At 42.0% G+C, this 13866-nt stretch overlaps 2 protein-coding genes across 3 annotated transcripts; one reads left to right on the top strand and one right to left on the bottom strand.

Moving 5' to 3' along the window:
* Positions 1-197: 197 nt before the first annotated feature.
* Positions 198-5148, top strand: cgrrf1 (cell growth regulator with ring finger domain 1). 2 transcript variants are annotated; one of them, XM_070435948.1, is made up of 6 exons: positions 198-280; positions 1390-1529; positions 2128-2308; positions 2890-3037; positions 3350-3457; positions 3767-5148. In XM_070435948.1, the coding sequence occupies exons 1-6, from the start codon at positions 255-257 to the stop codon at positions 4109-4111; spliced, it is 948 nt and encodes a 315-aa protein (XP_070292049.1). In that variant the 5' UTR covers positions 198-254; the 3' UTR covers positions 4112-5148. The 2 variants fall into 2 exon arrangements, with proteins under 2 accessions (XP_070292049.1, XP_023829611.1); XM_023973843.2 differs by having other exon boundaries at positions 255-358.
* Positions 4988-12890, bottom strand: psmc6 (proteasome 26S subunit, ATPase 6). The gene is made up of 14 exons (XM_023974167.2): positions 12780-12890; positions 12234-12313; positions 12089-12128; positions 11052-11104; positions 10876-10943; positions 9042-9156; positions 8858-8945; positions 8513-8574; positions 8275-8398; positions 7988-8049; positions 7531-7651; positions 7112-7192; positions 6896-6967; positions 4988-5445 (listed from the first exon to the last, which is right to left on the bottom strand). The coding sequence occupies exons 1-14, from the start codon at positions 12862-12864 to the stop codon at positions 5327-5329; spliced, it is 1170 nt and encodes a 389-aa protein (XP_023829935.1). The 5' UTR covers positions 12865-12890; the 3' UTR covers positions 4988-5326.
* Positions 12891-13866: the final 976 nt, after the last annotated feature.

The raw sequence follows: 13866 nt of genomic DNA, 5'->3' as shown, positions 1-13866 counted from the left end.
TTGTCACTGGCAGTAAGTTTACCTGTTCACTTATTCTATTCGCATGCCTATCTGCGATTTGCTTATAACATTATTACAATGGTAGGCTACGTGCTCCTCCTCCCAAATGCGCGAAAAGATTGCGCATGAGGGGCAGATGGTGCACTGGCCACCGTAGTTGAAAGACGGAAGTAACTGCTTTGAAGTATACGAATATTGTTTTCTCCACGGGTTTAATCATACATTGGTTTATTTATCTTCAGCCAAGATAAAAAATGGCAGCGGTGTTTCTAATTACGTTGTATGAATATTCTCCATTATTTTACATTACTGTCATATCGTTATGTTTCGTTGTTACCGCCGCCATGGTCCTCGGCTGGTAGGTTCCTGTCAAATTGCCTTGTTATGACAACAACAACATTAGGCTGTTATTATTGAATGGAATGATTATTTTAGCCTACAAATAAAGTTGCTAGCTATCTGTGCCGACATTAAGCAATCGGCCCTGTTTATATTTTGTTCAGTAAATCTCAACTTCTCCTGTGTTTTTTGCGGTAATAAAGATTGMAAACGGCGATGGTCATTTGACATCACGGCAATGCTACGTTGACACATCACGTGACAGCATACAGAGTGATAAAATGTTGCAATGTTAGGCACGCGCGAAAATGTTTTATTTTTATTTATTAGGATCCCCATTAGCCGACGGAAATGGCGACAGCTAGTCTTATAGGGTGCGACCCATAACGAAAAATACATTACAGACAAAATACTTTGCAATGTACATACATTTAAAAATATTCACATGTGGGTGTGTGTGTATCTATCAGKTACACATGCATGTCAGTACATACACACAACAGGTGAAATTAAACTTTGTATCGTTAGTGCTATCTGGGAACCTTGGAACGGTTCTTACCCTAACTATAACCATGACCTAACGCTAACCCTTACCTAACCTTAACCATTTTAATAGTCAACGGCAATGGGGTAAAGTCAGAGTTGGGACGTCCCAAGGACCCTGGATAGCATGGACCTTGGATAAACCTGGCATTCGGGAAAGTTAATCAAAGTGTCATTGCCTCAAAAAAAATACAGTATCTGGTATTGTATTTACTGAAACATGCACTGTTCTGCACAGTTGTCTACTAGTTTTATTATAACATGTATTTTTTTTTTAAATAGCAATTTACAATGTTCTACACACATTTCTTTACATCATACGGTAGGCTATTAGAGAGCTTTATTTAAAATCAGAAATTGTTTTATAAACTTTTATCAATTTGGTGTGCACGCAATATCAAGTTGTTATACTGTAGGCTACTTCATTCATCTTGTCTGATCTCTTATACACACAACATAATGAAATATTCAGATTTTCTGTCCTATGTTCCACCATATCTCCCATAGGTTTGGTTTCGATGTCCCAGTGATTCTCCGCAGCTCTGATGAGACTGAGTCAGTCGTGCTTGCCCCAGAGAAGAGGATGGTTCAGGTGACCAACCCCTTTGCCCTAGAGATGGGGTCCTCTGGGGTGGCCTCTGTGACTGGTGAGAGAGCATGCAAAGACATCAACAAACCACACATAGAGCCAGTTTCCGGGACCCAGATTAAGCCTCCAGGGCCTAAAAGCTATTTCAATGGTGATTTTGGAAAAATGACCTGTATAGCATAGTGTGTTCTATTAGACCTTTGCCCATACTATGTTATAGGTGTGCCACCATGAATGATGCGTGAATCTAGATTGTATAAACTGTGTGGTTCAAGCCCTGAATGCTGATTGGCTGACATCCATGGTATATCAGACTGTATACCATGAGTATGACAAAACATTTGTTTTTCCTGCTCTAATTAAGTTGGTAACCAGTTTATAATAGCAATAAGACACCTCAAGGGTTTGTGATATATGGCCAATATACCATGGCTAAGGGCTGTGTCCAGGCACTCCACGTTGTGTCGCGCTTTAGAACAGCCCTTAGCTGTGGTATATTGGCCATATACCACACCTCCTCGGGCCTTATTGCTTAAATATACCACATTTTCTTATTGAGTGGTTAACCAGGGAAATATACAACTAGTACTGCATCCATGCCTATTTCCTCAACACCGACTGCCACTTTGAATCATTCATTGTTTTCCTCTTTCCAGAGGGTGTGTCCCTGCTTCCATGCTGCCTGGAGCCTTGTGTGCTGAGTTGTTACTGGGGTTGTGGTGTCCATGCCCTACAGGGGGCGCTACAGACCCACCAACACGGCCCCAGTAAGCTCGCCACGCCACATCTGTTCCAGGAAGCTCTGCACTTCCAGTACCACCACTGCCAAAGCTTCCAGTATCCTTCTCACAGGCCATAATCTGATAATCGTATAAGCTGTATCATTGTTGTTAGTATAAGTACATGTTTTGTATATGTGATGGTCCTATGATGTGTTCTTCATTTTTACTCTTATTATTATCTATCCTATTGTCTAGTCACTTTACCCTGCCTCTATGTACATACAGTGTCTAACTCAAATAGCTCATACTCCTTCCTGCACATTGATCTGGCACTGGTACTCCCTGTATATAGCTTCATTCTTATGTATTTTATTCCTCTTGTGTTACTTTTTTWWAAATTAATTGTTTTACTCTGCATCGTTGGGAAAGGCTTGTGACAAATAACATTTGATTTCCGATATTCAGGTTCTAGAAGATATTATTTGCTCATGTTTGTCTTTTATGAAATATTGCACATTAATGCATGTTTCATTGATGTATGATATGTCATATTTCATATATGATATGTCATATATGATATTTAGTTGTGATACTAAGGTTGAGGATAGACGGATGGAGTGCATGCAAGGCTACAATTGCATGTCTTTCAGTTCAGTTTCATCCTGCATGTATTTTACCCCTTAACCAAAGCCTCAGTATCAATGGAGAGGACAGAGAGGAGCATTATACCAAGATGCCAGCCGATATGGGGATCACTGATTTCGGGCTTTTGCCACGGGAACGCTACCCCGTAGTGGCTGTCCTCACACTGGCCGAATCTGAAGCAAGGGACACGTACAACATTGTTAGTATGATAGTCTTGGTAATATTTGGAACATTGTCACATGGGGCCAGTTTCGTGGACACAAATTAAGCCTAGTCCTAGAATATGCTCAACAGCAAATTCCCACTGAAAGGGCTTTTTAGTCCAGGACCAATCTGTGTCCGGGAAACCAGCCCATGAAGTCCAATCACTTCAATGTGTATTATCCTAGGGGTAATGATGCAATCCACACACCGATATAAGGTGTGCTCATTAGGTTTAACGTTACCATCTTGGCATGGGCACAGTCCTGGGATGTGACACTCATTATCCCTCATTGTTCCTCTCGCTCAGGTCGCCAGCGTCACAGTGGTTCACGTTCCAGATGACAAATACAGCCTGTCGGCACGGATCCTGTTTCAATATCTTCTCACGGCACAAGGGAACATGTATGAGTTGAAGGTACGGCTTTATTTTTTGTTAATTCATTTGTTTCTCCAGTCCCATTGACGTAGCAGGAATGTCTTGTTCAAGGTAATGGACAAGGGCTCAGTGAGATTACAGTAGCCTATCATTACTTTTTTCAGATCTTTGGTTGTGTTCCGATATCCATACTAGCGTACCGTTTAGAATGCAGGCCAAATTGCCAATACATTGCTTCCTACGTGCTGTGCTATTGTAGTTATTAGAACAGAGTATTCACTGTTAAGAGCAAGTCTGATGCTGGCAGTTGACATCCTTACAAATGTAATATTATGTTGTGTCCTCCAGCCACTATTTATGTCAGCCGAGAGCAAGGGGTTGTCGGAGGCGACTGACTCCGACCGTAGCACAGAGGCACCACCAGAAACACAGAAAAGAGAACCCGGAAAGGATGAAAAGGAGAAGATGCCAGGAATGGAAGATGAAGAGGAGGATTGGTCAGAGGGAAAAGGCAAAGACTGTGTGGTGTGTCAGAATGCACCTGTTAACYGCGTCCTGCTGCCCTGCAGGCATGCCTGTGTGTGTGACGGCTGTGTCCATCGCTTCCAACACTGCCCCATATGCAGAGCTTTCGTATTAGAGTCCTTTGCCCTGTTCCAGCAGCCCCATATGGAGGAGGTAGAGGAAGAATGAACTGTAATGTAGCAGGTCAATATTACCAGTATTTATAATATCAACGTAGTAATGTTACTCATTGGAGTAGCTCTACAGGCTACTGATAGGAAGGAATGGTGTCCAAAAAGTGCATGCTGAATGTCACGATGTGTGCTGTTCCAACACAGATACATTAGTACAATTTCAACAGAATCAAAGTGTTTATAGAATGGATGATATGGTTTCACATTGAGGTGTGTTTTATTGGACATTTCCAACTGTTTTATGGCTATGTGAACATATGATCTAGAAGAATAAGAAACGCACACCTATTTAGGCGAGGTGCTGGCTAGCGGAGTGGAAAACTTGAAAATAAAGGAGAGCCGCACACTCTAGGAGCTCAGATGCAAAAATGTAATATCCAACGTTTTGACAGCCAAGCTGTCTTTATCAGGGTATAATCACAAACACTGCAGGATGACTCGTTTATATAGTGTCAAAAGACACACAGGTGTCTGTAATCATGGCCAAGAGTGGCCTAATATCATTGGTTAATTCTCAAATATTAAAATGGCATACAAAGAACAGCATACAAAAAACAAATGGATAGCATATGATATGTGAGCATATAAACCACATTTTATCACGTTGAGTTTATTGAGGTGCGAACTWCTCCTTGTACTATTTGTAAATGTAGATATGGAAAACCTAATAGTTTTGATGTGCAATGTGTAGAGAATGTATTGTATTTGTCAATATACCATACAGTGAGGTGTTTTTTCTTTAGACCCTTAAATCGCGGACAGTTATGAATTGCATCTTTATGAAATTCACAAAGAAATCAAACCTGGCATCACAGCTTTCCCAAGGTTTAAAAGGCAGAAAAAAAAAAGTTTAAAAAAATTGGACAATCAGTGTGATATCAATGTTTTAATGTGACATATTCCTTTGCTTTTACAGATACAGGTGCTCCAATGGCAAGAATATTTGTTAATATAACCCTAAATACTGGGCATAAATTTCACACTACGGAGTGGAGACAGGGACATTAATGTATCCATTTCCAATATCTATAACTGTTTTGAGGTCACTTCTTGGCAACTCTGTATATAAATGGTACACTAATTAGAACAGACCCCCCCAAGAAGCTTTTCTGCATCATACAAAAAGTTAAACCGCRACAGCAAACCCCATCCCAGCCTCCCTTTCTGATCTACTTTCCATTTTCACATATTAGAATACAGATATAGGCATTTATATAGGCTTGTAGTCCAGTTTGGATTCAAGCTTCTTTGAGTCGGCAACCTTGCGAACCGCCTTCATGAAATCCTCTTGAGTGACGTACTCGTGATCGGTACGGATCGCAAACATACCTGGAAGATGGAAAGGAACGAGACTTAGAGCATGAACAACAGGTTGGGTTCAGGACAATAACAGCTATGTTCAGATAGGTTTCCCGGACACAGATTAAGACTAGTTGTACAGTCGTGGCCAAAAGATTTGAGAATGACACAAATATTAATTTTCACAAAGTCTRCTGCCTCAGTTTGTATGATGGCAATTTGCATATACTCCAGAATGTTATGAAGAGTGATCAGATGAATTGCAAAGTCCCTATTTGCCATGCAAATTAACTGAATCCCCAAAAAACAGCCCTGCCACAAAAGGACCAGCTGACATGTCAGTGATTCTCTCGTTAACACAGGTGTGAGTGTTGACGAGGACAAGGCTGGAGATCACTCTGTCATGCTGATTGAGTTTAAATAACAGACCGGAAGCCTCAAGGAGGGTGGTGCTTGGAATCATTGTTCTTCCTCATGGTTACCTGCAAGGAAACACGTGCCGTCATCATTGCTTTGCACAATAAGGGCAGCAAAGMAGCCACTTCTCACCAGGAAAAACATCAGGGACAGACTGATATTCTGCAAAAGGTACAGGGATTGGACTGCTGAGGACTGGGGTAAAGTCATTTTCTCTGATGAACCCCCTTTCCGATTGTTTGGGGCATCCGGAAAAAAGCTTGCCTCGGAGAAGACAAGGTGAGCGCTAGCATCAGTCCTGTGTCATGCCAACAGTAAAGATCCTGAGACCATTCATGTGTGGGGTTGCTTCTCAGCCAAGGGAGTGGGCTGACTCACATTTTTCGCCTAAGAACACAGCCATGAATAAGAAATGGTACAACACATCCTCCGAAAGCAACTTCTCCCAACCATCCAGGAACAGTTTGGTGACGAACAATGCCTTTTCCAGCATGATGGAGCACCTTGCCATAAGGCAAAAGTGATAACTAAGTGGCTCGGGGAACAAAACATCTATTTTGGGTCCATGGCCAGGAAACTCCCCAGACCTTAATCCCATTGAGAACTTGTGGTCAATCCTCATGGACAAACAGAAACCCATAAATTCTGACAAACTCCAAGCATTGATTATGCAAGAATGGGCTGCCATCAGTCAGGATGTGGCCCAGAAGTTAATTAACCGCATGCCAGGGCGGATTGCAGAGGTCTTGAAAAAGAAGGGTCAACMCTTCAAATATTGACTCTTTTCATCAACTTCCTGTAATTGTCAATAAAAGCCTTTGACACATATGAAATGCTTGTAATTATACTTCAGTATTGCATAGTAACATCTGACAAAAATATCTAAAGACACTGAAGCAGCAAACTTTGTGGAAATTAATATTTGTGTCATTCTCAAAACTTTTGGCCACGACTGTAAACTAAAAAGCATACTCAATGGAGAATCTTCATTAAAATKGCTTTTCAGTCCAGGACTAGGCTTTATTTTTAGCCGGGAAAGCCGCCCATAATGTTGGTCAGTTACCTGCTTCGGTGCACACGTTTCTCAAATCGGCTCCGTTGAAGCCGTCTGAAAGCTTCACGATCGCTTCGTAATCTAAAAATACAAAGCGACAACACAAAAGAAGCAGTATAACAAAATTCGAAAACATGATTACACCCAAATGTGTCCCAGTCCCTGCTGTGCTAAAAATCAAGACTACAGTGTCTCCATAGTGAGTGAGTGCACACACACACACACCTATTTCTCCATGTTTGGTGATGGGGCCAGAGTGGATCTTCAGGATGTCCAAGCGGGCCTGTTCATTGGGCAGCTCAATGTCTGTTGGAACAGTAGAAATAACCATGGGTMACTCATCGTTTCATACCATAGACATTCACATTTCTTTCTACTTGGTTATGATCGAGAAAGAAATGGAAGGAGATCATTGTGGCCTTATCTCCCAAAGGGGATAAGGTCCTGCATGGCTCAGTTGGTAGAGCACGGCACTTGCAACATCAGGTKTGTGGGTTCGATTCCTGGGACCATCCATAGCCAAAGAATGTCTGCACACATAACTAAGTCACTTAGGATAAAAGCGTCTGCTAAATGGCATATATCATTATATTACATTAAGAGGCTGCTGATGCGGGATGATGATGAGAGGAGGAAGAACGTACGGATCTTGCGGTCCAGTCTGCCGGGACGCAGCAGTGCAGGGTCCAGGGTGTCAGGCCGGTTGGTGGCCATGATCATCTTGACTCTGTGCAGGGTGTCAAAGCCGTCCATTTGGTTCAGCAGCTGGGCGGTGCACAAACACACAAAAGATAAGTCGACGAGGAGCCAACTCATGGAGAGGATTATCTGCCGTGGATCCGGATAACTTTAGACATCTTTCAGTAAGACCCTTCAGTGCGTATTGAAATGCCAGTCAAGCTGGCTGCAAACTACACGWCACCGAGTTCTATTCCCAGCTTCAACATCCCCACAAGATATACTGTACTGACCAAGCCAGAGAACAGTCTTTCCCCAAATAAATATATTTTACAGAACCATCATTCTCATAGAAAGCAACATCTGTTGAACATTATCCATTATATGTAACATATATCTAAGAGTTATTGCCGCCCATTTTACCTCCATCAGGGTCCTCTGGATCTCTCTGTCAGCTGACGTGCCCTCTGAGAACCTTCGGCCACCTTGTAGAGAAAAAAGCATTTCACTTACAACACATTCAACATTCCCGGACACTGCACGCAATGCAAAGCAAAGGGAGAAGGAATAGATATGGTATCAGGGCTCAGGATGCTTAGCCTGGTCCCAGATCTGGTTTTGCTGTATAGCCAACTCCTTTGGTTGACAATGACCACATCAATTGGCTTTACAGCTCAAACCAGGCCCAGGCTACAGGTGAGGATGCTCACCGATGGCGTCGATCTCGTCCATGAAGATGATGCAGGGCTGGTGGTCCCTGGCATAGTTGAACATCTCCCTGATGAGCCTGGCACTCTCTCCAATGTACTTATCCACAATGGAGCTGGACACAACCTGCCGCAACCGGTGCAAAGACAGGACATGCTAAGCGTCAGCCATGTTGTTCAAAGAATAGTGAATACAGCCCGAAGGGCCAGTGGAGGAAAACAAAGCGTAGTTATTACTCACCTTGAGGAAGTTACAGTCCATCTGACTGGCTACAGCTCTTGCCAGAAGGGTCTTTCCGGTKCCTAATGAAAAGATAAGTGCATAAAGGAAATCGATGAATAAACCCTCAGGACCTCAGTGACATAACTTAACCTGCGTTACTCAGGGTGAATCTCAAGTCTTTCCTTGGTTCGCCGCATCCTTTATTCCTAGAGCTCCTTCTCAAGACGCATTGGAGGAGAAGGTCTGAGRGGAGGGACCTCAGATCTTTTGATCCAATGTGTTTTGAGAGGTCAAGGAATCCAGGACATGAGGAATCAAGGAACAATTTAAAGAGTCTACATCAAAATCCTGCTAGTGACTCACCTGGAGGTCCGTAGAGCAGGCAGCCCTTTGGAGGGATAATCCCCACCCTCAGGAAAAGCTCAGGGTTGGTCAGGGGCAGCTCAATCACCTGACAGGGAACATAGGGGAGTGTCATATAGAACACCTGCCTGCTTCAGGGAAAAACTTGGAATGTCAGAACTGTACTGTAGGATGTGACGTGTACCTCTCTCAGTTCACGGATCTGCTCGGCCAAGCCACCGATCTCTGAGTAGGAGATACTGCCAGGGTCTTCATGGGACATGTTGTACACCAGGGGGTCGACTTCTCTGGGCAGATACCTGTAGGGTGGGTGAGCGTACATGTCTGCCATCAGGGAAAACATTTAGGCCTGACATATCTTGTACTTTTACCATTTTGTGTCAGTAGACTGAATTGACATTTGCTCAACGGGTGTGTGTCTGTGTTAGGGCTGCACAATTAATCAAATTCACATTGAAATTGTTAAATTGATTTGTGCAATATSCATATCGCAGGAGATCCATATCGCATGCAATATTTTGGAACGCCAATAAGCCGCGTGTAACGTCAGTTACGGTTTACTCMGTTTGTCGTCTCTCTCCCTCTCATCGAATGTGGCTGCTTCCSACACACACCAAGCCCCGTCCCGGTCACTCAAGCAGCACAGTTCCTCCTCCTCGCTGTTAGATTCACTATAAGTTTGCATGCTGTTCTGTTAGGTCAAATGCAGTCAACACAATGCTGCTTTCCACTTCGCCTCTTAATATAAATCATTCTATTTCAATAGTTCCAACAGTTCACCCAAGTGTTTTGATCTATATCGCAAGTGAAATTGCAATATATAATGGTCAAAAAAATATTTATTTTTTAAAATCGCAATTAAAATGTTTTGCCCATATATTGCAGCCCTATTGCGTGTGGGTGCAGTACCAATTACGGATGTTAGCGGTTAACMGTTAAATTGGTTAGCCTCCGAAAATACATTTTACCTTTCATGCTTATCGGTCTATAGGTTAATTTGCATAATTTTGTGGAATGAAATTGCTGCGTGTATTTTTGTTAGTCRTCATGCATCTTATTAAAATCACACGCGCATACAGAGCCTGGTTTGAGGAGCGGAATGGCTTACCACCTGTCAGACAATGCAAGAGCAGCTCCTCAAAAAGCTTGTACTAGAGTGAAACGTGCTTTTGCAAGCCCAGTCACTGCGCCAAAAAATAACAATTCCAAATGCAATCACGTGTTAAACTGTTTTGATGGCCACGATTAAAGAGCTATTACATGTATTTTTCAATCTCAACTTGTAATCAAAGAGCGCCTCCCATTCTTCATTCGAGTGCATAGGCTATAGTCGATGGTAGGCAGGCTATCAGCGAGTCACCCACCACTTTGCAATGTGAGCTTGTGGCAGTATAATTGTTTGAAACTGAACGTTTTACTTTACCTCAAATAATGAGGCATGTCTTACTTTGCTTCAACGTAGCCTAATCATTATTCAACCATAGAAACAGARGCAATTGTTTTATAAAGACTTCTCATGCCATTAAGCAGCATTTCTCTCCTGTTCTATTGCTTTTCATATCAACTTTCTTTCGTTGTCCAGAAGCMAAAGGCACAACCCTAGTCATATTAGCAACCCATYCTAGTTGTTGCTAATAGATGCCMCGTCTTTCTACGTTTCTAACAGAGATTTTCATCTCTGTCACATATGGAATCGCTCTCATTGGGTGTGCTGTTTAGAATAATGGTTTCCCACAAATTGTATTTTAGCAAATGTTTGAAAATTACATTTGATTAGCTGATTCATTACAGGAGTTGCATGTTCAATAATATAGCCTTTTGACTAAAACGATAGGCTTGCTATTGTTGCATGTTTCCACTAAGCTCTTAATGAAAAATTGCTATTCCTTTTATGCATGCATGGTATTTTCTGTTGGTCACTTAATTTTACTGTTAGGGAAGAATTTAACCATTTATTGACCGGTTAATGAGGGTTAGCGGCAGCAAAATCGATCAAAATTTGCATCCCTAGTGCCTACCTCATAATGGTGAGGGTGGTCATGTCCAGGGCCACTCTAGTGCCTGGTTTGAGCTGTGATTTATCCAGCTGTGTGAAAATGACAGAGAGATGAGCTCAATTACAATCATGGAGAGATGACACATTAAGTAAATAATCACTGATGAAACGTTGGTAACATCATGGTTTAAGACCTACTTGTCTGCGGCAGCCAACAACATAGCGAGGTCCATTGGTTGCCTTGACAATGACTGTGAAGAGWAGTAGATAATGAACATAACATGGGGTGCGTTCGTAAATTCCCTCTGGCTATCTACTCCGATTTCAGACCACTCTCGTATGAGTGTGCCAGAGCGTAGAATAACTGCTGAATTTACGAACGCTCAACATTGAATATGGCCGGTGTCAGTAAACGTTGGCATAAAACGTAATTAAATTGTTGCCAGCAGCCCAGTTACAGTCATCAACGCTCTGGATAACATGAAAACAACCTAACCWGCTCTGCTAGGGCGAGTAAAATGGTCAGAGTGAGGTGTTCTCTCATTTGTGTCTGGAAGTAGCTAGCAAGCTAGCCAGTTGGCTTGGGTGCTTGACTGCCGTTGTGAGATCAGAACTCTCGGATCAACCCTACTCCTCCGCCAGTGTCCAGTGTGCGCTCTGAACGCTCTGAGAGCAAACGGACAATCTGACAACACTCTGAATTTACAAACGCCCAAAGTAAAATGAGGCACTCCAGAGTGAATTTACGAACACACCCATGGCATTGTGTGTTCTTCAATGCACTCTGGAGTGCCAGAGTGAGCTCTGGGCATTTGTARRKTYAGRGYRSRSWYKRYWCGMKMKKKCYGAKGAGTAGGGTTGACTCGAGAGTTCTGATCTCACAACTGTAGTCAACTGGCTAGCTACTTCCAGACACAAWTGAGGGAACACCTCACTCTTACCATTTTAGTCACCTTGGCAGAGGTGCACAGGATGTTTTCATGTTGTCTAGAGCKTTGGTGACTAACTGTGCTGCTGGCAACAATTTTATGAATTGTTTTTGGCCGACACAGGTTATATTCAACGGGTGTTACTCTGCTCATCAGTTATTCTGCTCTCTGGCACACAYTGACGAGTGCTTTGAAATCGGAGTAGCTAACCAGAGTGAATTTACGAACGCACCATAATATGTGACGTTTAAGGATGTAGCTAGGCATATAAATAGTACGATTGCAGTGATATTCGCTACAACTTACATTTCTCCTCCGTCAGCTGTTTGAGCACTTCACCCACAATCTACATAAAGTATGAAAATAATTCGCAGTTCAAATCCATTCATTAAGACACATTTTTGTACACTATATTGCCGGTCAATAATCATGTGTGAATACACAATCTTACCTGACCAACACTTTGTAAGGCCTTCAGGTCATTTTCAGATTTTTCATATTGYTTTGTCTGTTCCTTGAGCTGTTCCCTCACTGAAAACAGAGTCAGACAGTGGATACGAATGGAATCAAGATGTGTAGCTAACGTTAGCTAGCTAGCTAACGTTAGCTARCTACAGTTAGTAAGTTAACGTTAGCTGATTATGTCTGTTATTGTTCTTCCATGACTTCAAGCTAAACTCGAACTAATATTGTTAGTTATCGGTCTTAGCAAATAACGTTAGCTGGTTAAACTGTTTTGCCATGGCTTAGTACAGCAAATACACTTCAATATACGGCTAGTTGCAGCTGTTTTTGTAGCTAGCATTTTGCTAACGCGTTAGCCGGTTGTGAAGACCATTAATTTCTATGGACGAGTCTACTGGCACTGCATGACAAAGCGAGTTACAAGTAGCCAACAACCGCGTATCTAACTGGTTGTTGCTCATTTTAGTTAGATAACCAATTTTATGTGCATTATTCGGATCTATTGACAAAGACACGGTAATACATTACTTACACTCTTTTAAACGTCCGTCAATCTCTTTATGTTCAAGTAATCTTTTCCTGTAATCTTGGAGTCCCTTTTCTCTGGTGTCAGCCATGTTGCCTCTATGAACTATGGGAACTGTAMGACGTCGGAAGATGCGTATTGTTTCTGTGTCATCATGCAATTTGTCACATCTGCCACATGGCGGAGGTGTCTCCTCATACTGCTCACTGGCTGAAAATATGACCAAGACCAAAGGACCCTCCAAAGGATGCCCCTTGACACTGAAAACAAAATCCTGTGGATCCAAAAGAAGAGTTTTGTTGGGAAATAAAATATTCCCCCTCACTTTMAAATTACAAAAACAAATCCTTCTAACTAAAAATGAATCTGGTTATGTTTAGCTTGGGTGACTTTCCCAGTGATGGGTCRCAGATTAATAATAAGGGACTGTACGTTATTTATAATGAGGGATACCTGGAGAAAATCGGATCTCCCTGAACGCTTGAAAAAAAATACAAGTGACCCTCCCCTATACCAAAATTAATAATTAAAACATAAAGTAGATAGCAGAGCACATGCCTACCGTTTACCCTAACTCCTAGGACAGATCAGAGCCTTATGTACTTTGTTKTGTAAGCATTACAAGGCAAAGTACTCAGAAGGTTGTGGATTCGCAGACCACCGCAGACAAGGGTGAAAATATATCCATTATAGTAAAGCACTGCGTCAATCATTTTATTTGCGGTCCGAGAAAAAATTTGCATTTTACAAACGCATTTCATTCCAATCTACGTAATTTTACATGACTGGGATGAGGATAATCTTTTTAATACCGCAACAGAGCATGCCAAAGTATGAGCGCATGCTGCAGCACCTGAGGAGTTTTAATTTATATACAGGCTAATGTAAAAAATAAAAAATAAAAAAAGAGAAGAAAGATAGTCTAAGTTTGGAACAGTGCTTAAGATGTCGATCAACTGTAAAAATGGAGCTCAACAAAACCAGTTACAAATGAAATATCTGATCATCAATGATTTAGACAAAAAGCCAATAATTGTTTAACACAACAGTCACATATCAGGTCATTTTTTWCATTAGGGAACCTATAATTTTC

The sequence above is a fragment of the Salvelinus sp. IW2-2015 genome, linkage group LG28 (genome assembly GCF_002910315.2).
Source record: "Salvelinus sp. IW2-2015 linkage group LG28, ASM291031v2, whole genome shotgun sequence".
In the NCBI taxonomy this organism is placed as follows: Eukaryota; Metazoa; Chordata; class Actinopteri; order Salmoniformes; family Salmonidae; genus Salvelinus; species Salvelinus sp. IW2-2015.
Note: the sequence above shows the minus strand (reverse complement) of the source record. Positions and strands in the feature narration are given on the sequence as shown.